Source organism: Anomalospiza imberbis, chromosome 14 (genome assembly GCF_031753505.1).
Source record: "Anomalospiza imberbis isolate Cuckoo-Finch-1a 21T00152 chromosome 14, ASM3175350v1, whole genome shotgun sequence".
In the NCBI taxonomy this organism is placed as follows: domain Eukaryota; kingdom Metazoa; phylum Chordata; class Aves; order Passeriformes; family Viduidae; genus Anomalospiza; species Anomalospiza imberbis.
In genome coordinates this window covers 16,898,170-16,922,945 of record NC_089694.1, presented here as the reverse complement: position 1 = coordinate 16,922,945, position 24,776 = coordinate 16,898,170, and the positions used below count along the sequence as shown (strand labels likewise).

Sequence of the window (24,776 nt, the reverse complement as noted above, 5' to 3'; positions counted from 1 at the left end):
ACCAGTCCCTGGTAGGTGTTCCCCCTCTTGGCTCCAGAAGTGCCCCTTTCCATACACACATCCCAGTGGATTTCAGCCAGTGCTGGGAGCTGCTTGTCCTCCTGCCCAGGGAAGCACAGCCCCATGTCTCAAATGAGTATTTTTTGGGGTTTCACCTGTGCAAGGGGGTGCAGTGGATTGGCAAAGCACCGGCTGGGGTACCCCAAGAATGCTGAGATTTTCTGGTGACAAAAATGACGTTATCTGGCCCCTTTTAAACCAGGGCTTGCTGTCCCCAGAGCAGCCCTGCTGCACATGAGAGGATGGGCCACTGCACACTGTTTTCAAGGCTTGACAATCTACTTTTTGAAGTTGTATTCAATGTTCTGAGCTCCCTGAGTAGCTGCAAGACCATTCTGGTAGTATTCATATATGAGATATGCTTTATCTGTATTTAAAATACAGACTCAATAGAGAGGAGCAAAGATCTAAGCAAAGACACAAGCTTGACACTAATTACAGAACAAGAGGCCACCAGTCTCACCTGAGAATGCTGTTCAGCATGGAAGAAGTCTCCCACCATCATTCCCCATCATTCTCCTTGGATTTTGGCCCTTGGGAGAAAGCTCAGTGCTAAGCAAGACAGCTTGTCCTGTGGCACTGCCCTGTTGGCGTGCTGGGTGCTCCCAGCCCACAGCAGGGCTTGACCTGGGGCTCATCCTTCCTTAGAATTTGTGCTTTTCTGGATAAAACAAGTGGGTGGCAAGTTAAAACTGGGGTGGCAATCACTAATGACGTGGCTGTCACAGGCCCAGCCCCCTGGGAACCAAAGCTGGGACAAGGGCTGCTGTTTAAGGGCACACTGGTGGTACAGAGGATTAACCACAATTCCAATTCTCCATCATTTTTACCTCCACAAGTATTAAAATCGGCTTTTCATCTTTTCTTTAGGAAAACGTCATCACCTCCCGGCATACCATCAGCTTTTCCCACCCTGGCTCCCACTGCTGTGGGAGCATCCTGTGGCTGAACTGACAAATCCATGAGCTCACGGCCCTGTGAGCCCTGAGCCAGGCCCAAAGCCACGCTGCTGGAACATTCCCCCACATTTTATTTATCCCGGCGTCTTCCCCTTAGCGAGCGGATCCAGCCTCATTCCAGCACCTCCCTTGTTCCCTGTTACTCCAACGGTGCTTGAGGAGCTCTAAGCAGGAAAAGCACAGCTATAATTAGCAGTGCTGACTAATCAGGGTGGCGAACAAGCTCTCGGAGCCCGCCAGCCTCCCCAAAACGGGGCTGTCGGGGGCTGCGCTGCTGGGAGCGCGTGAAGCCCTACATTCAAAGGCTTTGCATAATTCTTGGTGGAAATGAGGCCATTTTCTCACTGCTGCCACTGGAAAGATGGGAATTCTCCTAGAGCTGCTCCAGCTGCAGCATCCCAGCCTGGTGGGAAGAACCAGGGCTCCGTGGTGGGTTGGGGTGGTTGAAGTGCAGATGCCAAAGCCAGGCACTGGAGGGTGGCAGGCAGGAGTGTGGCTGATAAAATGATCCACCTCTGTGGAAAAGCAGCTGATTTGCCTGAAAAGCCTCTCTCCAGGTGGCTGGAGTGGGCCCCTTCCAGGTCCTGGTTTGCAAGGGTGACCTCTGCCATCTCCCTGCAGCAGCACTGCTGCAACCCTGACTTCACCTCTTGGAGAGACACGGGTGGGTCTTTGGCTCTCCCAGCAGCAGGGAACCCCTTCTTGCCCCCAGGTGAGCTCTCTCTGGGCTGTGCAGCCAGGGGACAGTGGGGACACCGTGTCCCACTGCCCTCTTGCTGTTACACATGCAGGGAACATTCCCCATTTAGGGGGACAGTGCCTGGCTGTGCCAGGAGGGAAGGAGTGATTCCAAGGCTCACTCCGACTTCTCCTCCTGAATCGCACCAAACAAACACTCAGGCTGAGCCAGGGGGAGGATTTTTGTTCCTTCCATCAGTGATATCATCCCCACACTATGGTTTTGTTCCAAGTCCTTTCCTGAGCCAGAGGACACGATTTGGAGCACCTTTGCTGGCACATGCCGTGTCACCATATGTCACTGAGCAGGGCTTCTGGGAAAAGGGTTTTTTTCCCAAAATAAAGGTTTTTGCACTGTGTTTTACTCCTTCTCCCAAGCTGTATGTGCTGCTCTGGCTGGGTGCCTCATCAGGAGTGACTGCTTCCCTAAACTGCCATTCAGCCATAGGGAACACTTGGAGCATGCAGAATATGAGGCAAAATATTCAGCAAAATACGAGTTTAATAATTAATAATTAACAATAACCCAATTCACCTGACGTGTCATGGAGGTAAGGAAGATTTTCTAGGGGTTTGGATGGGGAAAACCAAGAAAGATCTTTAAAAAAAGTAGAAAACCTAGAGGTTTTTGCACCCAAGTACTGGGCAGCTCTCCCTCCCTGCTGTGCCCCTGCCACCTGCTGCCACCAATGTGAGTTTTCCAAAACCAGGCTTGGAGTGAGCAGCTCCAGAGCACCAAACCCTGGAGTCACAGCAGAAGCAGCTCTGAGCACCAGGATGGTCCTGGCTCTGTGTGGAAAAGCCCTCAGCTGCCCCGAGCCAAGGACATGCCAGCACCGACAGGAATCCACAGGCACTGAGTGTGGAATCCATGCAGGGATGGATTTGCTGCTCCATTCAATCCCTGAACCTCCTGATGATCCCTCCTGGGGGACTGGCACGGGGGAACATGAGGCAGCCCACTTCCCTGGGGGGAAACCCCCCTGTGGTGGTACTGGAAGCACCTCCAGCCTCCCCAGCTCCCTTCCCGCTGGGCAGGAAGGACATTGGCTTCCAGAAATCCTGGGGAACAAATTCCCAGCTTTGAAGTGGAGCACAAGCAGCTCGACACCCCCACTCTGGTCCTCTCTATTTATTGGTTTTAACTCAGGCTTCTGACATTTAAGCAGGATCCTGTGTGGAGTCACAGCACTGGGCTCCCCTCCTGAGCACGGGTACATTCCTGGGAATTAGGTTGGGATCGAGAGCCCTGCTCTCCAAGATTGGGTGGGTTAGGACATCACCCAGAAAAGGCCACAGCTGCTGGCTGGGAGTGAAATCATTTGTATAAAGCAAGTGCTTGGCTTGGAAAAAAAATCTGTTTACTTAAAGAGAGCCATGAGTGGGGCTTGCCAGCAACGTGGTCACATCCCAACCCTCAGCCTGAGCCATACCCACCTGGATTTTGGGGGGGTGGAAGTGTTTTTCCCTCTCTAGGCATTGCAATTTCTCCTTCAGCACCACTGTCCAGAGCTGTCTCAGCACTCGGGGATTCCCCCAGGATAAAAGAGCCATTTCCAGGAGTGTGAACACCCAGCCAGAGTGGAGAGCAGCTAAACATCCTGGGAATGTGCCTTCTCCATCCTCCGGGCTGGGGTTTAAAGCAGGGAGGTTCTCTGGTCCCACAAGAATTCCCTCTGCCCTGGGGGTTTCACCCCAGAGCTGTGCTGGGCCTCTCCCCCTGGCTTGGCTGAGAAACATCCTCCCCCCAGGCCCCCACGGACGAATTCATGGCAAAAAGGCACCTGGAGGAGGGAATGGGAAAAGCAGCAACAGGGAAAACCCACCAAATTCTTTAAAACTGCCGAATTTGAAGGGTTTAGGGGAGATGAAAGCAGCAGGATGGGTGGGGAAGATGAGACCCAGAACTGCACCTTCGCACCCAGTTTTGAGCTGTTTCCCTGGGGTTTTTCTGATTTTTTTTTCCTCCTGAAAGGTCAGCTCTCTTGTCAGAGCTCGAAGTCACAAGCACCATCCCTGACACGAGTGTAATCGTGTTTGATGAGTCACTTGTTCAACAGGAAGAGGCTGCTGGTTGCTATAGGGATGGCAGCAGAGGGGAGAGGATCCCTCCCTTACCCTGATCAAACAGAAAACCGCAACAATTCCGGGCCAAACTCGCCTTTGCTGTAACTTTTTGGCACAGTTTGGTATCCCAGCCGCAGGGATGGCCAGGCAGGTCGCTGAGCAAGGGACATCCTGGAGTTTGGGGACATCACAGGGCTGGGCAGACACGAGGGAGGGGTCTGGATGAGCGCTGGGCTTGGGCACCACGGGGGACTGGGAGCTTTGGGGTGACAGAAGGAGACCCTGCTGAGCTCCCCACCCCTCCTCAAGGCTTTTCCCTCTATCGAAGGGAGTCACAGCACTCCCGGGAGTGCCCGATCCCTCTGCAGCGGAGCTGCTGCCCTGCTTGGAAAGGTGAGATCTGCACCGGGCTGGGGGGGCCGTGTTTGCTGTCACCTTTGGAAATGAGGCCACCGGGTCACCGAGGACACTCGCCAATGTCACCGTGACCCATCTCCTCCCGGCTCGGTGACTGCCAGCCTTCATTCCCCGGGTTTCAGCACCCGCAGCCCGGCTCCCCCCAGGGCTGCTCTGTCGCTCCCTGCACCTCTCGTTTCCCCTTCCCCTCTCCTGTGCCGGGCTGGGGGATTCATCCCCAGATTCACACCCGGAGGAGGCTCCCGGCCGCTTTTACAGGGACGTGGTGGGGAATTCTGCCAGGTCCATCCCTGCAGACCCTCGGGAACGCCCCAGATGCTGCTCTGCCCCGGGACACCCCCAGCTCCTCATTAGGGAATCGCTAATTACCTCGCCATTGTTCCTTGACGCTTTGTGCGGCTAAGTTTAGCTCCGCTGCTCCTGGCAGGGATGCAGTTTGGCCACTCGCAATTTTTTTCTGTGGATCAGGAGAATTTGGTGCCTCTTCGTGACGGGGAGGAGAGAGGGAAGAAACCTCCAGCCTTCAGCTGTGCTCTGCGAAAGTGTTTTGTTTGAGGGGGTTTAAGAGATCCTTATTGTGCTCCCAGCAGCTCTGGGTTTCAGAGAGGAGCATCTTCTCCTCTTCACAAATCCACTGGGAAAAATAAAAGGTACGAAAAATAAGAAGATGGCACTGGAAGAGACCCAGACCTCCGTGGGGGCATGATGGTTTTGGGTGCTCTGATGCCACAGTGGCACTGCCAGCACTGGGGAAGGTTCTGTCCCACCACCTCCATCCTCTCCAAGCCACCACGGCCCCGCCAAACCCAACCTGGCAAATTCCCCAGGCATTTTGGGAGTTCCTCACGAGGGCAGCACCACGCCCATGAAGGGGGGAGTACTGGAATTCCCTCTGCTCCATGAATCCCCTTGTGCTTCACGGGGTGTCTGCGCCCAAATCTGCCTCGTTGGGTGCCTGAGTTCCCCAAATCCTACTCTGTTGGGTCCCTGCATCCCAAATCCTCCTTGTGGAGTTCCAACCCCCCAGATCCTGCCTCAGCGAGACCCTGACCCCCAAAATCCCGTCCTGCTGTCTCCCTGCACCCCAAGCTGCACAACCCCAACCCTGGAGAAGGGAAAGATTCTCCATGGTCACCCAACTAAATTATCACAGCCCCATGCTAAGTTAAACCCGACTCGAAATCATCCACCTTGGGATAATCTGAGGCCAGGTGGCTCTTTCCACGAGGAAAAAACCCCGTTTTCCCCATCAGGTGTTTCTTGAGGCACACCAGAGGCTCTTTAAGCAGCGCAGCAGCAGAGGCGCTCCTGGAGCCCAAGGTCGGCTCCGCACACGGATTCACGCCGGGACACCGCGGGCGAGCGAGCACACGGCTATTTTTAGCTGCGTGGCTTTTTAAGAGAACAAAAACCCCATCCAGAAAAAACATCGCGGGGATATTGGGAAAAATAAACCAAGGCCAAGTTGCCGGTCCTTGGGAGCGCCCGTTGGAGCATCCCTGAATCCTCGGGCATTGCAGCCCTGGCTCTCGGCAAATTTAGGGGAATGTCAGAGATTTCACCCTAAGGCACAGGGTGTCGGCCTTTCCTGACCCTGTTAAACCGGGAACAGGGAGATCAGAGCATCCTCCCAGCTGCACAGCTGGGTGCTGCGCCATTAATTAGTGCCTCAGCTCAATTAGTGAGTGGGGAAGGGGAAGGAAGCGAAGGCAGCGGGGTTGGTTTGCTGAGCACCCAGGGCAGGTGGGGCCACGGCCAGAAGCCCCCCAGCAGCCTGGCCTGGCCCTCGGGGGCTGTTTTGGGGTTGGAGCATCCCCACGGGCTGGGCTCTGTCCCTGTGCCCCAGTAGAGGCACCCCAAGGTGTCCTGTGAGCCCCTTCCTCCCCGGCACTGCGCTTGGGCCAGGCAAATCCAGCGGGTATTTTCCCCTCTAATCACAGCATTCTCACCCTCTAAACCTTTCAAGGTGTCACAACCCGGCAGGCAGAGCAGCACAGGGGGTGTGGGGCCCCATCTCCCCTGTGCCCTGCAGTGCGATGGGTGCCGTGCCTGGCTCTGCTGCCCAGCCAGGAGGGAGTGCCAGGAGAAATGACCCCAAATCAGGGTGCTTGGGCTACCACGCGTGCCCTGGCAAGGGGCAAAACCCCGGTGGGGAGCAGAGCTGTGTCTGGGTAGGGCAATCTGCTCAGCAGGGTAAATAAAAGAGAGTTAATGCACAAGAGCCGCTGGAAACTCCTCAGCCAGCCCACCCCTCCATCTGCTGCTCCTGGCTCTGCACGGCTCTTGAGACAGCCCAAGTGGTGCTGGAGTGAGAGAAACAGGGGAAAGAAGCAGCCCAGCTTCTTCCAGCCCCTGAGGGAGAGGAGAAGCCCTGGAGCAGTGCTGGGGACTGCTCAGCAGTTTCCAAATGGACCAAAACACTGAAGTATTTTACCTCAGCTGGTCCAGGTGATGGGAAAGGGAGGCTTTTTACAGGTGTGGGTTGGACCTACATGGGTTTCACCATCTGGGGATTCTCTGGGATGCAGGGATGGAACTTCCCACCGGCCACAGGGAACAGAGCTGCTGACAGTGCAGCTCTGGCTTGCAAGGCGAGAGCAGAGTTCAAATCCATCAAAGATGCACAAGGGCAAGGGAGACCTCCCTAAACACCTCCCAGCAGCCTTGGAAGAAAAACAGGGTGGAAATGGATGGGATGAAACCCAAAGCAAGGTGACTCCTCATCCATGGAAGTGGTTGGATTGGGCTTGGAGCAACCTGGGAGAGGGAAATGTGTCCCTGTCCCTAGCACGGGGTGGAACGAGATGATCTCTAAGGTCCCTTCCAAACCATTCCATGACGATTCCCTGATGGTAATGAATGGTGCAGAGATAGAGGAGGGCTCAGTGGATCTGCAGAGCAGCTGCTCCGAGGTTTTGGGGGATCCCAGGAGCACTCGGAGTAGAGCCAGCTCCCTCCCAGCAGAGCCACCAGCCCTGTTCTTCTGCTGAGTGCCGAGATAAAACTGGTGCGGGTTCTCCAGGAGCTGTCACTCAGATCCCACAGGTTGCTTTTCTCGGGACTGTGACTTACAGGCAAACCTTGAAACACGCCGGGGGAAGGTGCAGGGGAGAGCGATTATTTCCTTTCGTCCCTGGGAAGGAAAAAAACCCAACAGCAGGAGCCACTTTGCAGCCTCGGGGAGCAGAAACACTGGGCAGAGCTCGAGGAGGGGTGAGGAGCCGCTCCCAGTCAGCCACGGCTCCTCCCAGTACGGGATACTGGGAGCCACTGCCAGGAGCTGGGATCACCAGGATCACGGCTGGGATGCCAGCACACAAAAAGTCCCCCCAGGCTCTTGTTTTTCCCCCGCTCCCAGAGGATGCTCCTGCAGCCACTGCCTCCCAGCACAGCCCTTCTGTCACACGGCTTTGTCCCCTCCCTGCTCCAAGCACGGACCCATCTCCCCCTGCTCCAATTCCGGAGCCCAGGATCGCAGCCCGCTCCTTCCCTGCGTTGTTTCGGAGAGGTTTCAGCTTTGTGGAGATATTTTGAGAAGATAATGTGCTTGCCAGCTCTCCCGGGAATCCTTCTGTTCCCGAGTCACTGCTCTGGGAGCACTTGGCTCAAACTGGGTGGAAACAGCACGGAGAAATTGGTTTTCCCCAATCCAGCAACTTCCCCCCGGTGGAAACGTTAATAAAACCAAAGCTTGGCTTTTCTGCTGGGTCTGAGGTTCAAGAAATTCCATTTAAACCTGAGTTGAGGTTCAGTTTTATACCACCCATGAGAAACCAGGAGGGGAAAAAAGTAAAATCCCCATTCATTTTTTCACTTTACTACTCCCTAGGGGGGAGTTAATGAAAAGAATTCCATTTTGCTCTGTCTGCTGGCTTCAGACATCCCTTAATGCCCCTTCCTGCCTCACCATCCCACACCTGTGCCCACATCTCAGGGGACACCTGGCAGGAGGCTCTGGAAGGAGATGAGCACCTGGAGGTGTTGGGACTGTCCCTCCATCCCCATCAGCAGCAGGTTCCAGCTCCGCTTTGCCTCTTCTGTGCTGAAATGATGGCAGAGAATTCTGAAGGAATAAACTGGATTTTTTCCAGACTCGTGGCCTTTCGCTTGGGGAAATATTGTGACTCAAAATCAGAAAATGAGCAGTTAAATGCTAAAAAAAAAAAAAGAAAAATTAAAAAAAAAAAAAGAGGACCTGGGGAGGATGGCCAAGAATAACCCTTTTCCCTGATCACCCCCACGTGGTGCCTCGTGCAATTCCCTGAGAATTTGCTGAGGAGGAGCTGAGGGTGTGAGGTGGGAGCAAAGGGACCTGGAGCAATTTCCCAAACTGCAAATACTGAAGTATTTTACCCCAGCTGGACCAGCTGATGGGAAAGGGAGGGTTTTTACAGCCGTGGGTTGGACCTACATGGGTTTCACCATCCGGGGATTCTCTGGGATGCAGGGATGGAACTTCCCACCTGCCACAGTCCCCACGACCTGCAAGGACCCTGTCGTGCAGCTGATGCTTCCAAGATATCCAGAGCATTTCAAATCATCCCAAAGGACCAACAGACCCAAACTGTGGGGGATGCAAAGGAGTCCAGCCAAGGAGGTCTCACCAGGTCTGACATCTGAGTTCTCATCAACGTGAGATTCCTGGCTAAACACATTTCCCTGCTGGCTTTGAGTGGGGTTTATCCCACAAAGATCCCCGAGATAGCAGCCCTGTGGTCCCAAGTGCCTCTGGACACAGCTGTTCCTGCACAGCAGCACTGACAGATGGGATTTCCCTTCCTTTGGGGCATCCCAACCCCAGTCCCATCCCATCCCATCCCATCCCATCCCAACCCCCACAGCAGTTCCCTGCTTTCTGCCTGGCAATGATTTGCTGGAGTAGTTGTGGCTGCTCCTCTGAGAAGGAAACAAAAACACTTAATCGAGTGCTAATTAGGGCACTTAATCACTACCAAACTCAGCTCCTGCTGAACTCCACCTGCGATTTCATGGACACACAAAGTTCAGCTGCGTTTGGCCTCAGCCTCCCACGGGCTGGTGGCAGCAGCAGCCCCAGATTCAGTCCAGCTCTTGATGACTTGGCCCTTCTAATTCCAGGCCTTAAATCCGAGTAGCTGCCTCTTTTCTACATTAAAATTCTTCACACGACACGTTCTGCTAAAGCAGCTCACTCCAGTTAAAAACCACCTGGAAAATAAAATGAACTCTGGTAGGTCTGGGATGTTCCCAAACCCAAGCACAGCTCCCAAACCCCGTCCTTGCCCTTCTGCCCTCCCCTCACACTGCCTTGGACTTGGAAATCACCAGGGAAGACCCAGCTAGGACTACCTGAATATTTTTAATTGAGTTTACACAAGCTGAAGTGTTGCAACCACTGCAGTGTTTTGTATTTGTGTTTGTTGTTTGTATTTAGGAGCTTTTAAAACAACTGACAACCACTAAATGCACTCATTATTAGCAACTCAAATATTTAACAGCCTGCTGCTGCTGCTGTGTAATTAATTCATCCTTCCCTTCCCAGCTTTCCCTCTCCTGCGGGTGCAGAAACATCCCCCACACTGCAGCACATCCAAACAAGCACCACGAGGGAGGGAAGGGATTGGAAGGGACCTTAAGGATCATCCCAATCCACCCCCTGCCATGGCAGGGACACCTTCCCCTACCCCAGGCTGCTCCAAATCCCATCCAGCCTGGCCTTGGGCATGCCAGGGATCCAGGGGCAGCCACAGCTGCTCTGGGCACCCTGTGCCAGGGCCTGCCCACCCTCCCAGGGAGGAATTCCTTCCCAATATCCCGTCTAAACTGCCCCAGTGCCACTTTGAGGCCATCCATTCTGACACAAATGATGTGTAAAGATCAAGGCGTTTCCCTTTGCGGCTTTGTCTGCAGAACAAAGGACAGGATGAGCCTGGCACCACCCCACTAGCACTGCTTTGTCTCTAACCTTGAGCTCTCCCTCCCAGACACCTCATCCCACCGGGGTTCTGCTCTGGGAGCACAGAGATTCCCCAGCCAGGCCGGGGTTTGCAGGAGCAGGAGGGAAGCAGAGCAGCAGCAGCCCCCAGGTTCATTAGTGCAGCGAGAGCCAACGCCAGCAGCACTTTACATGTTGGGAATTAATTACGTTTCAGGGATTGTTTCCTTTTGCTAAATGCCGAGGCCCACAGTGGGAAGGTCTGACTTGTCTCAGGGGCCTTTCTCAGTCCATTTTCTTTCTTGTACCCATCAAATAGGGTTTGTTTGAAGTATCTCCTAAACTGAGCTGGCACGGGGACTTTAAAAGCTCCTGCTGGTACCCAGAACATGCTGAGCACCACCAGCAGGCCAGAGAGCTGAGGGCAGAGCCTCTCTACCAACGCTGCAGGATCCGTGGAATTTGAAGCAAAATATCATTTCACAGAGAAATAATAACCATGGGATGGTCTCTACCCTTGCTCCAGTAGAGGTTCTGGAGAAGAGCTGCAGCTCCCAAATCCCAGCTCCATCAGTCCTGCCCTAGTGGCACTCAGCTCAAAGCACTCTGCTTTCAGCCCTTCTGGATTTGGTTGTTTTCTCCCAATTTCCAGGGAATGCTATTCCTGCAAGTCCAACTCATGTTCACTGGAGTTAAAATTAGCTCAATTTATTTCTCTCTTGCTAAGGTGTGACCCAGCAGGACAAGGGCCAGACAGCATCTGGGACTTCCAATGTGGTTTTACAGAGCAGCTGCCATCTTCCAATCTCCCCTGCTCCTACTGCATTGTATTCCCATCAATTCCTACTCCCAGGAGCACAGCTGATCCCATTTTTCCTGTGCAAAGGTGAACTGCATTGATCCACCACGAAATGAAAACCTGTCCTGCAATGAACCTCAACAGCTCCAAGCACAGGCTCCTGTTTTTGCCTTTAAATGTCTCTGTTCCAGATCAGTCAGATGATATTTGCAACAAAGTCTTAGGGAGCCCAACATGGGGAAAGAGGGAGAAGAAATCCAGGGAAAGGCAGCAGCAGAGCTGCAGGGGGTGGTGGAAGGATGGAGGAACAGAGGCCCTGGGTAACCTCTCCCTGCTGTACCAGCACAGCAGTTACAATCTCTGACACTGAATTATTCAATTCTCCTGCTCTGACCCATTCCTGCACAGGTTACAGGGATGCAAACACAGCAGGATCAGGATCCTCAGCCAGCCAGCAGGCTGGGAGAAGTTAAGGAGTGAAATTCAAGGAAAAAACTCTGGGTGCTGTGGGTTTGATCATAACGACCTTTATTGGAGACAGGTGGGGTCATTTATTATACAGAAGTAACATCACACCATTCTCTTCCCATTTAATTCCTTTTAGTCTCCTTATAAATCTGTAGCAAAAGTGCACTTTGAACAGTTTTTAATCTATAGTATATATCTTTCAATATTATCTCTCAGTCAGGTATTTTATTTGTAAAAAGGTATCACCAGATATACAAAATACATGTCTAGTGTACTACATTACTTTTTTGTATTTACTGTTTAGATTATTTTTAACTCAGTGCTCTCTTTTTCATTTTTTGCAAGACTCAGTGATGAGAGTCTTCTGATGGCATCACCAGGAGAGGACTCACAGCTTGTGTGTGGAGAAGGGGAGAAGACTCTTAGCCAGGAGCAATTGTCACACAACAGGAACAAGATGACAAGAACTTTTGCTGCTGTTGAATGTGTCTCTTAAAATGACAGTACTCTGTATAATAAAAAAGAATTTAAAAACCCATGTCCATATTTTATCTTCTGGAAGAGATGTGCCAGGAGAATGGAAGCTGTACTCAGCTGGAATACAATGGCAATGGTTCATTTGCATTTTGAAGGCAGGAGTTAATTGCTAAACATCACCTCTGTGGTCATGAGAGGAAGGAACAGACACAGGCAGCACAAGAACTGTGAGATGCTGCTTTCCTGAGGACAGTGTTTTGGTAAAATATTGAATATCCTGCACAAGCCACGGAATTGCATAAGTTAAAGATCCTCAAGAACAACAAGCACTGGGGACAGATGAGGGGCTGTGACAGCCACACTGAGGACACACAGCTCAGGGACCCAGCAGAACACTCATTCCCACTGAGAGGCTGGAGCCAGCTGTGACGGGCTTTGGCACAGCAAGAGGACTTCTCCAAAAGAAATTCGCACAAGATTTTCTGAGATTTCTCACCAATTTCCTTAGTCTTTTCTTCCTAGTTATCCTTGAGATTAGAATATATACACATAACAGATAATTGCTTCATTTCAGCCTTCCACAGACCAACCATTTCCCCTGGGAAGCAAGGCTTAGAGAAGTAAAACAATCAGAAGCATTTTAGGGGAGGGGTTATGATTCCCAGATGGAGACAAACATCAGCAACGACTGAAAACTGACCAGGTAACATCTGCTGGGTTGGTTGGTTTTCCTTCTCACATGTTCATTATCTTGAAGACTCAGAACTCCTGGATTAGTTCCCTAAATACCCCTTCCCTTGGCCAGCCCTTCCCAATTAGTGCTGTTTCTGTGGATTAGCATAGATTCAAAATGCAACTTGCATCAGTTTGCTCAGAATTGAGTGAAATGTGGAACAGATCCTGCTTCAGAATGAGGGCACTTTTGGTTTATGCAACAGCTCCAAGAAAGGCTGGAATTCCCAACTTTTCTACAGCAGAGATGCTCTTTGACAGGTCAGGGCTGCTCTGCTCCCCTGGAACCTGCAGCAACGGGGCCTGGAGGCAAAACTGCTGCTTCCAAAGGAAAATGCACAACAGGAGAGGCTGGATGTGGAGACAGTTCTCTGCCTTCTGCAGGAGAAACAGAACAGCACAAATAAGAGTACAAAAAGAAGCAGTGCTGTTAGTGTTCTCTAAACCCAAGAGAATGCAGAATGGGGAGGTTTACAATGCTGCAGAGAGAAGGGTTTGTCTGCTTTTTCTTTATAAAAATTACAGACTTGACATTTCCAATACGTCTTAAGCTTTGTACTGCTTCTCAAGTCTGAGTCACCAAAAATATCCAGCAACCAGCTGCTGCTCATATCCTAAAATATGCCTTCAGCTGACACTGAATATTGAAATCGTTCTGCTAAAATACAGAAAAACGATGGCAGAAACCAAGGTATAGCCTCAGGCCAACTTTAAATGGTAGAAATCCTACAATGCTACTTTGAAATCTCTTCTTGAGTTCATGAAAAAATAAGCAGCCAGGTTTCAAGTAGAGGTAACACAGATTTTGGAAGATAGCACATAAAAAAAAGCCCAGAAAGAAAACTGGAACAAAAGCTCTTCTTGTTAGGGCAGTTCAGCACTAATCCTCCAAAAAGGGCAGGAGGGAGCTCTCTCCTCCCCCTGGGTCTGTCCTGGTCCTACAGCAACACCGAGGAACTGCTCTGCTGGCACAAACGTGTTCCACTCGGACAAAGCTTGATCCCTTTTTCCTTGTGTCCATCCTTTGTGTCTCTTGTCTCAGTCCCTGGACTGGTAGAAGAGGATATATCCAGATTCAGAGTTTTTGGAAATGTCTGATGTTAACCCATAGAATTCTTCAATGGCCTGGGCATCAATTTTCTGAAAATTAATGGAAGTTTTAATTAGCTTCAGTCACAACACCACCCTAAAAGCCTTTTCCCAGATAAACCATTCTTCCCAGTTCGTGGAGGTGATCTGGAAAGCCAAGCAGTGTTGACATGGTGACACTTCAACATCACTCAACCCAACAAAACATTTTTTCCCACTTAATAACTTACTGACTATTGAAAAAACAGGAAATGAGGATGAAATAAAAAACTTCTCAGAAGGGGTGCAGTCCTGTGCTGGACTACAAAACAAGTAATCCATGAAAATGTATCCTTAAAGGACTACATGACATTTTTATACCTGCTTTTCTCATGCTGGTGGTACCTTGCCTGAGAATTTTATAATTAAATTATTAAAAAAAAAAAACCAAAAAAACAAACAAACAAAAAAAACCACCAACAAGCAGTCACTGATTAGGCAAGCAGGTTTTTGTATGGTTGTGCACATTGAAAATTCAGCTAAAATAAGTCCAGATTTCAAAGTTATTGTGACCCTTTTAAGGAGAAAAGTCCTGCAAGTGCTTCATGAGTTCTGTGGGTTTCATCTAATTATGATCTTTGGCCATAAGAGAGCTTTCCTACCAAGCAAAGCCTCCTGGAGTATTATCACAAGGTTTGTGTCTTAAGAAAAAATATGATTTGCTGCATTAATAGCATTAAAATCTGTTTATATTTCAAGTTGTGATCTATGTGCAGTAAAGCTGCTTTGCTCTCATACTCCAAGCAGCAACTGGAGGGAATTTTAAAGGGTTTTTAGAGATGCAGGTTCCACATGTTCTGAGCACAACTGGCTTCCCATCAGTGAGCTGGATCCTGCAGCCCAGAGACTGGAATAAAACATTCCCAGGCACCTGTGCTGCTCAGCACTCCACTGGGATGGAGTTTTTAATCCCTTTAGGACTCTGGATCCACAGAAATGACAGGCTGAGGAGATGAGCCTCAAGCTTCCTTTTATTCCCAAGGAATAAAGTTGAGGAAGTAAAGAAATGTTCCAAACCCAAGAAGCTCTGGGTTGAACACCTGCCCTGCTCAGGAGGAGCAGAGACCAACCTGTGATTACACCTTAAAAGAAAGGGACCCTCCTCAGCTGCAGAACCCACTTGGAGAATGTGAAATCTCTGCTCCCTGAGCAGATTTTGGCATCATCACCAACTCAGCAGCACTGGCTTCTCCATGTGGCACTGCCAAACAGCAGCGAGCTGGGAGCAGCCTTTTCCCAGCACAAGAAAAAACAGGAGTTTTCAGAAGATGCATCAACTGCAGAAATTCTCTCTTGAAGAGTTTTGTAAAACACCTTCTCTTAAAAAGTAGAGAAGGGGGAAAAAAACCCCAAACAGATGTTTTGTCTTTTCTCCATTCAAGGAGGGAAGCTGAAATCCCCTGCAGAGGCTGCTGCATTTTCACACCATTTATTAACATAACGTTACTACAGACTGTTAGAGGCACATTTTAACAGAAATATAGTGAAAGAACACTCCTCAGCTCCTGCAGTATATTTAGCAGACAAGTCAAACATGTTTTATTTTAAGTGCCAACTCACTTGCCATGCAATCAAGCCTATTTCCACTACTCATTCTGAATGCAACTCAAACATTTGATCCATATTAATTCATGCCTCAGATATTTTTAGTTTCAGCACAGCAAAACTGACTTCCTTCTTTAATTTCACTATCCACAGAAAACAGAGCGGAACTGAAAGGGGATTATATAGATTCTGTTCTTCCCATTCTTATTGACCAGATATAGTTTAACCCAGGTGTAACTGTAGAGTAACAACAGTGGATGGCTGTTACTCTAAAGCTACAACTTTTAGGATTCTGCAACTTCACCTGGCATTAAAAATCATGTTTCTTATAAAGTGAGATTTGCTCATTTCCAGACATCTATTCTGGTTCTCCAAACCAAATCCAGTTCTGCAATCCCACTGCCAGCATTCAAATCCCAGAGGTATTTTTTAAGCAGAGCCATTCTGTGCCTCCCCTCAGTGAGGAGAGCTCCATGGATGGATGTTTCCAGGTAAACTCTGGCACTGGGATGCATCCCCTGGCTGCTCTGGTGGCAAGTGTCAAACTCAAATCAGCCATTGGCTCAGGTTTCTCAGTCCATTTTGCTTGGCTAAGGATCCCCCTTGGACTGCTTTGTCCCCTGAATTTGCTGCTTTCCCCATATGCTGCAGGATGTTTGGGGATCATCAATCTCCAATTTAATTGAAAGTTGGCCCTCCAATGAAATCCTAACAGACAAATAAATCTGCCTTGCCCACTGCTGACATTTAGTGGGTAATGAGGACAAACTCCTTCCTGTTTTCAGTTTGGAGCTGTTCACTCACATCACTTGCCAAAAAGGCAATAAAGCTTTTTGTATTTCAGGGGGAAAAACCTTTTCCTGGGCTTTCAGCTGCAATATCTGTGAACAAGAGCTTTGCACTCACCTTTTCAAACCTGTTTTGTTAGGTGGCCACACCTAGATTGCAAACTCTCCAAAGAGCTTGGTTTTTACAGCATTTTAAATAAATTCTATAGAAGAAGATGAACATGAAAAACAAAAGCAAGCCAGAATTAAAGCTAGAAAAGCAACATAAAGGAAAAAAACGTGGGTTTTTTTTCCAGAGGAGAGGAACTACGTGACAGCTCCTTGGATTTACTGCCCAATAACAGACAGCACACATTTAAAAGCCATTTTTGGCACATCTATAACAGTGTAATCAGTGTTTGCAGATAAACAGAAATTTGGTTTTGCCCTAAAAGTGAAGATTCAACATAGATGTGACTGATGGAAAACAGATCCAGAATAAGAGGATGGCTATTTTCCATCTTTTAAAATGTGAAGTTCATCTACTGGATGGAAAAGACTGAGAATATTTGCATTTTAAAATATTGGGGTGAACACTACTTCCAAATTAGGTGAGACAATTCTGCAGTTGGACTATGACAGAAACAGAGGAAAATTACCCCACAAATATGAAAATGGGAAAAAGGGATCTGCTGACAGCCACACACACTGGGAAGCCACCCTTGATGCTCAAAGTTATACAAAGATCAAAAAAAAAATTAAAATGGGGAATGTCCTACATTTTTATTTCAACACAAGCATGGATTTTGCTATTTAGACACTTAATCAGGCCTTGACCACAGGATCTCTGAGACAAACAAAGCATTTTCTTCTTTACAAAAAGCAGCTCTGCTGTGGCATTTGTTCTGCTGTTTGATATTTGCTTAATTAAGTGAAATCCATGGATGTATAAATAGTGTGGATATCAGCCTTTACAGATATGTTGGCAGAAAAGGAAAAATCTGTCTGAGCTGTTTCAACATCATCACTAAAAATATTTGTTTTTCTACAATTTGTTGCTGAAAAGTGACCCAAAAAAAAGTGAGAAGCTCTTAAGTGCAGCAATGAAATGCAAGTTAGCAATGGAAAAGAGCCTAAAAATGGGCTGAAATCAGAGCTTTTGGGTGTTTTGTTGTTCCTTACCCACCTCTACAATGTCATCATCAAACAGCAGCCAGAAGCCGTGGCTCTTCACGATGGTGATGTAATGCCCACGGTTTGGGCCACTGCAGGAAAAGGGATTGCAAATTTATTATCCAGGAGCCACTGCCCTCCCCAAAATCACCTCTGGCTGGCCCAGCTCCACTCCCCAGCTTTTCCCTGGTGAGGTTTTTAGATTTTTGCCAAATTGCTTCAAATAAAATGTTGCTGTTGGCTGCTTGAAAACACAAAATATTCAAAACACATGATGCCGTAAATATTACATCACTCATAGATTTTAAAAACCAAAATTAAAAATATTTCAATCTCTGCTGTGTTGCATTCACCAGTGCTGAGTATTTTGACCACTGTGAAGTTTTGATTTAAATCAGCTCTGAAGTATTTTATTTCACAGCAGGAATTCCTTTAGTTCTCAGTGTGGTTTAACCTGACTACAGACAGATCTTCTGTGAGAGCTCTTCCCACTTTTCTGGTGGAAGTTTCCAATTCACAGAATGGAATTCCTTTGTTTAGGGCAACTAAATAAAACTAAATTTAAACTTAAATTTAAACCTAATTTAAATTTAAACCAAAGTAAAACCCTATGTGCAAAATATTTCAAACAAGTTCTGAGAACTCAAAATATTCAAGCCTTTGGTAAATTCCCAATAAGAATTGAGAGCAGATTGAGTTACAGGAATCCTAAAAGCCCCACATAGGAAAAAAGGTTTGAGGAAAAAAAGGAAAACCATTTAATAATCTGAATTATTAATCAGCATTATCCAAACATGTAAGTGTAGGCAGAGGTATGGCAAATAAAAACTACACAAGAAAATGCATTGCATGAGATCCTAAAATGGTAAAATTATATATAACTGTAACTGCAGCACAACAAAAATCTTCTAGAATTATATGAAGTTTATTTATCCTAAATCTATGCATTATTAGCATTTTTTTCCTCACAAAGACATTTCAAAACAGTTATGTGCTGTAATAACTGGTTACTTTAAAACTAACACTTCCTGAAAGCAGTTAGAAATACTTTTTCCCTTCCATGAGGGCTTTTTTCCCTAAAATGCTTAGAAAGCTTTTTCCTCTTTGCTTTTAAAATCAGAACTGAAGCTGCTAAAACTAAAATTAATGAAGAAAATAAGGATAATTTGAAAACCCAGCAGTGCACAGTTTATTCCACATGATGGCACCAGCTTCTAAAGAAACGTCAAGGGTTTAAGCAGCAGCAAGATGAAAACCATAATTTAATTCTATTTTAGTAGGTGTTTTTCCAAGATGACTTTTTCTTCCATTTAGATTTCCTGGAAAGCAGGATTAGGGGTGGGGGTTTTTGTTGTTTTGGGGTTTTTTAATGATTGCTCTTTGCTAGAGCTCAAAGAAAGAACCTGTCTGATGTGCCATTGTGCTGATGACACAAATAACACAAAATGACAGAAAATGACAAATCTTAGCCTGTAAAGTAAAATTTAAAACAGTAAAAATTTCAAGTAAAATTTTAAACAGCGAAAAAAACAAGTAAAAAAGACAGACTTTTTTTTTTTTTTAATCAAAATGCTTCCAGCCAACCGGCTCTGACAGTGCACCTGCATTACCAAGCTGCTCTATAAAACAGCACAGGGATGAGAGATTCCTTCAAAATCCCAAGGGAAGGCAGGGAATGTGCAGAAGTACCTGCCACAGTGAACCACCACGGCCACCAGGTCATACATCCTGTCGGGGTTGGTGGCATCCCCCGAGGTGTTGAAGAGCCGCAGCTCCAGGGGGAACACCACCCTGTAGGACAGCTTGGTGTAGCGGTGCAGCTGGTCCATGTACTTAAACCTCTTCAAATGCAGAGCCAGGATCATGGGCAGCTTCTTCACCCTCATTCTGGAGCACAAAAATAAGTGAAATAAAGGGTAAGGATTAGCAAATCACCCCAAACAAAGATTTGTTCAAGAATGGCTTCGATATGAGGAAGCGTTGTAAAAGGTGTCCAAAATATTGGTAGGATAAAAAAATCCTTTTTTTTTTTCCTCTCTTAGTGAGAACAGGCAATACTTATTCCAAATTATTAACAGCACAACTGGCATCTGAATGCAAGACAAATGCAGGACAACATCAATTTTTCACCCATCAGTGGGAAGAAAGAGCTGGAATAAATCTGTGCTGCTGCCCTGGCTGTGACCAAGTCTGAGGGGAGAAATAAGATTTTTTGTACCCAGTGCTCCCAGACAAAGCAGAAAGGATATTTTCCAGTGGCTTTAAGCTGATTAATGCTAACTGGGGAAAATGTGGATGTCTGGAAACACCAGATAGAAACTCTTCTGGGATAAACACAGAATGGATCTCCTCATGATGAGGCTGCCATGAAGTCACTTGGCCTCTCCACTTCTCCTTCACCTAACACAGACCCAGACAACCTCACCTTTTCTTTGCCTGAATTCACCAGGTGTATTTGCCCAGAAATTTTAAGAGAACATCTGCCTCAGCCTGAATATTTGGCCCTTACCTCTTCTGTGCCTCCTGTTTGCTGCGGCACTGCTCACAATAGTATTTGTATTCACTGCATAGAGTTTCAGTGTTACTAAATCCCCTGTGGAAATCAGAGAGTGGCATAAGCAGGGATATTCCAGAGCATCCAGGCTGAAAATGCTGAAAAAAACCCCAAACAACACACAGAGGATGAAGCTCCTTTCATTCATAGTGCTCCCACACCCATTTGATGTGTATTTGTCTCATTCCTGGGATGCAGCATCGATGTTCAGCTGGAAAAATCTGGAATTTACACTATTAACTGCCTATTTTCTGGCTAGGAAAGGTAATAAACAGCAAGAAGGTGACTGAGTTTTGTTTCCATCAGTAGCTATTCCGTGCTTTCTTTAGTGGCAGAAATTAAATGTTCACATCTCCAGCCATTAAGTAGCAAAGTCTGGATGATCCTTCAGCTCCCAGCAATTACAGATCCATTATCAGCTATTAAATAGCCAGATGCTGGATGCAAATTAAATATCCAAACAGCTGATAAGCCTTGGATCCAGCAGACAAACACAAGGAGCAAATGTCTACCAGGAAAAACCAAATTGATCCTTAACATCAGGGCCAGGCAACTGAAATTCAATAAGAATATGAAAATAATCAAGAATTTATTGTGAAACCAAACACTGCATATTTATTTTTTGATAAAGCCTGACTGTGTGATATAACAAATTCAAATCCCCATAAAAGAAAGTGAAAATCAATCTTATCTACCAGTAGTATTTATTAACTACGAAAATCCACTAAGAAGCCTTCCAAAACTCACAGTATTTTACCTCATGTCAAAGCCTAACAGAGAATAACTAATCCAGGCTCTTTCCTTCTGACCAGGGCAGGTATTTTTTCCATTCCCAAAGAATTCTGTTTACCTTAGACAATGTGTAATTGATGTATTTTGTTCCACATCAACCGAGAGGTCCAGAAAGTCCTCATCTTTGCTACTAACCTTGAAAGAAAAATAATAAGAAGAGATATTTGGTGACAATTTAGAGCTGGCAGATTTCTTTCAACCAATTCTGGAGAGGTGCAAGGTGATTAAAAATAAATGTTCATGCACACAGAGAGGCCTTTTCTTGAGGTAAACTAGAAGTGATTAGATAATCTGATGTGGTGTTAAAATCTGAAGAGGAGCATTAAAAAAAAAAGCAACAACAACAAAACAAAACCAAAAACCCATGGAAAAAAGCACAAAACCCCAAACACTTTCCCATGAAACATCTCTCCCCCTTGAGATTTCAAAGCACTTCTGAATATTTCACTGGCAAATCCAGGTTTTAACCACTCAGAGCTCTCACTGGAGAGGTTTTAACCACATTCCATTTTCTCTGCAGCCTGATGCAGCTTTCTGCTGCATTTCAGGGTGTAACAGTCAATACTCAGAGGCAAGGCACAAACAGGCAGATGGCTCCTCAATTAAATGGGTTAGCAGGGAGGAAAACCATCTTTCCATTTGTGGAACAGTCACATTTCATTGCAAAAACCTTGAGACAGAATCCTATTAATGTCATTTTTAGAGTTTCTCCTCACCACATAGCCATAACTTCAGATTTTAAATGCCAAGAACAGTCTTTTCTGTTGTAATCACTTCTTGGGTTTTTTATTTCTCTCCCCATCTGGGTTTTCATTTTTTTAGCACTATTAAATCAGAGCATATGACAAACTACAAATCCCTGGTCTGAAGGTGGTGTGGCTCTAATTCTAGACTTCATGCCACTTTTTTTGCTCTCAAATAGAGTGGCCAAGGACCAGCACCCAGCACAGAATCCCAGTTCAAGCAACTCAGTTCATGCCAGAGTTAAATTAAGAGCAACTCTCATGTAGGAACACAACATAAACTCTCAATCACTGACACAGGGAATAACATGGAGACAAAAAGGCAGCTTGGATCAGCCAGGTGCAGCTGCCTCAATGGAAACAGGGAAAACACAGGGCTTTTTCTGGGCAACATACCTTAATGAGTATTGGTTTGAGCATAGAGTCCTAAAATAGGCTATGCTCCATATTTTAATAGAGACAGTGCAATTTCATCTACCCTAATGAATGAGAAAGGGTGCTCAGTGTTAGGGAAACCAATCCAGAAGCTGGGAGAAAGCTAAAGAGGAGTGGTTTGGTGGTGCACGTACAGCCTCACAGTTAAGACATCTGGTTTCATTGGTTAGTGTTCCTTGGAAGATTTCATGGACCCACGTCAGATCAGGCTTGTCTCCTTCTTCACTCTCAATGCTGCCATTCTGGAGCTTCCCATTCTGCTTCTCCTGCTTTTTCTCCTCTTGCAGTAAGTCAGCAATAGTGTTCAGTAGGTAGTTTAGGAATTCGTGGGCATCCTGCTGCATGTAATTATCAAATAACTCTGGAAAGGAAGATGGAGGAGAATGAACAACTACAGACACTTCCCAACACCAGGTCACTGTGGTTTTTCCTTTCCCTCCTCTCCTCTGTTACACACCTCTGGTGGCACTGGTGAGTTTGGGAAGAATTGCACTTTGTGGTTCTCTCAATGATTATCCTCAGGTTGCAAGAAACAAACAGCTGAAAACTACCACTAAGGAAACTTAGTTTGGCCATTTCTCAAAACTGAAGAATTGGTTTGGGGTTTTTTATTCTTTTCTTTGGAGAGGGAGAAAAATAAAGAAATTCAGATGTGTTGCCTTGGGCCACTGGTTCATTAAGTCCAGCACCAAGGGGCAAAAATCCCCTACTGGAAGTTTGTTATCTTTTCAAGTTCAGGCAGAGAGGATAAATCAACAGCCAGAACTTTTGCTCAACAAACAGCCCTGGGAGAGAGCCACCAGCTCTGATCCTAAGGAATTCATCCTACCACAAATGCAAGAAGAACAGGCTGTGAGTGGCTGGGCCTCCTGTGAGAGCTCATGAGAGCCTGGGGCAAGGACCTGGAGTGTGCTTTGTTCCTCTGGGGAACACCATGGCAGCATGGAATATCTGGACATGTGCAAGTCCAGAAACACAGACACTGAGATAAAGACAACTCACAGGACAAGCACACAGGTGGTGAACTTCACGCCACAAAAATATTCAAAAAACCTGTTAAGACTTGACAATTCAGACTCCAAAAGAAACCTGAAATTAACATTTTACATCCTTAAAAATGCATTAAAAAATCATTTATTCATTTACCATTTTCCTTCCTCAAGCGGGAAATAAATTTCTTGGGTGGGATGACTCCCACCTTCTTCTTTTGTGTGGCAATACTGTTGAAGAGATCAGAGAGGCAGGTCAGGAGGCTTTCCTTCTTTCGAGGCTGCACCTTGTACGCCAAAACTTTTTCCCGAAATGGCCGACAAAAATAAAGTGCCTGTAAGACCGAGTTGCAGTAGCAGGTATTGCCGAACTGGTCAAAAAAACAGAACAGAGGGAAAACAAAGGGCTTTGCATTAGGGCTGCCAAAAAGGAATGACAGGAAGAGAGTGCATTAAGAATGTCACACAGTGAAACTGGAGGAGTCACCTGGAAGAGCTCATTTACTGGGGAAACACTGGTTGGGATGGAGGGAAACACTGCTTGGGATGGGGGGAAAACACCTTGGGATGGAGGGAAACACTGCTTGGGATGGGGGAACACACCTTGGGATGGAGGGAAACACTGCTTGGGATGGGGGAACACACCTTGGGATGGGGGGAACACACACCTTGGGATGGGGGGAACACACACCTTGGGATGGGGGGAACACACACCTTGGGATGGGGGGAACACTGCTTGGGATGGGGGGAAAACACCTTGGGATGGAGGGAAAACACCTTGGGATGGAGGGAAACACTGCTTGGGATGGGGGGAAAACACCTTGGGATGGAGGGAAACACTGCTTGGGATGGGGGAACACACCTTGGGATGGAGGGAAACACTGCTTGGGATGGGGGAACACACACCTTGGGATGGGGGAACACACACCTTGGGATGGGGGAACACACACCTTGGGATGGGGGAACACACACCTTGGGATGGGGGAACACACACCTTGGGATGGGGGAACACACACCTTGGGATGGGGGAACACACACCTTGGGATGGGGGATCACACACCTTGGGATGGGGGGAACACTGCTTGGGATGGGGGGAACACTGCTTGGGATGGGGGGAACACTGCTTGGGATGGGGGGAAAACACCTTGGGATGGGGGAACACACCTTGGGATGGGGGAACACACCTTGGGATGGGGGAACACACACCTTGGGATGGGGGGGAACGCTGCTTGGGATGGGGAAAACGCTGCTTGGGATGGGGGAAACGCTGCTTGGGATGGGGGAAACGCTGCTTGGGATGGGGGAAACGCTGCTTGGGATGGGGGAAACGCTGCTTGGGATGGGGGAAACGCTGCTTGGGATGGGGGGAAAGGCTGAGCCTTGTGACAGCAAGGGAAGAGAGAGGAGACAACACCCACTGGATACTGGAAATACACAGAAAAAGTAATTAAGGGTTCAGCAAAGAATCAAAATTTTTGGAGACACAGCACTACTCATCATCCTGAGAGGGAAGAGGTAGCAAGGACACTAAATAAATAATAAATTTCTCAGAATATTTTACATTGGGAGGGATCCACGAGGATCATTGAGTCCAACTCTAAAGTCAACAACCCATAGAGGGATCAAACCCACAGCCTTGGCATTACCAGCACGCTGCTCTGACCAACTGAGCCAATCCCAGTGGCTAAATGGATTATAAATTAATAACAAAACCAGTATTTCCTGCTTATAATGGTATGTTTTGAGCAGCACACGATGCAGGGCCAGGCACAGAGCAGCTGGTTTGCATCTCGCCTGTGTCTGGGCACAGATAAGGCCTTGCAGAGGCTGCTCCCCGTGGCTGAGCAAGGAGGACACCAGGATATCAGCTTATCACCCACAACAACATACCACAGCTTCAGAGCTGCTGCTCTGCAAGTCACTGTGCTGCTGCTTCAAAAAAGGGACACAAATTCTGGGTTTCCAGTCCCCAGATATTCCGGTAACGAGGTTCTCCACCCCTAGAGCAACATGTTTTAA

General features: G+C 47.5%; 1 protein-coding gene across 4 annotated transcripts in view; it reads right to left on the bottom strand.

The window, feature by feature from the left end:
* Positions 1-11,749: 11,749 nt before the first annotated feature.
* LOC137482661 (ubiquitin carboxyl-terminal hydrolase 12-like) overlaps positions 11,750-24,776 on the bottom strand; it is a 29,692-nt gene continuing 16,665 nt past the window's right edge. For 2 of the 4 annotated variants that reach the window (XM_068205170.1, XM_068205171.1), the window contains exons 3-9: positions 22,915-22,988; positions 21,903-22,129; positions 20,649-20,725; positions 19,754-19,837; positions 18,934-19,131; positions 17,258-17,336; positions 11,750-13,771 (exon numbers count right to left, since the gene is read on the bottom strand). In XM_068205170.1, coding sequence (XP_068061271.1) covers positions 13,670-13,771; positions 17,258-17,336; positions 18,934-19,131; positions 19,754-19,837; positions 20,649-20,725; positions 21,903-22,129; positions 22,915-22,988 — 841 coding nt within the window. In that variant the 3' untranslated portion in view covers positions 11,750-13,669. Of the gene's footprint in view, positions 13,772-17,257; positions 17,337-18,933; positions 19,132-19,753; positions 19,838-20,648; positions 20,726-21,902; positions 22,130-22,914; positions 23,129-24,776 lie in introns of all 4 variants that reach the window. The other 2 variants (XM_068205168.1, XM_068205169.1) reach the window with 1 other exon arrangement.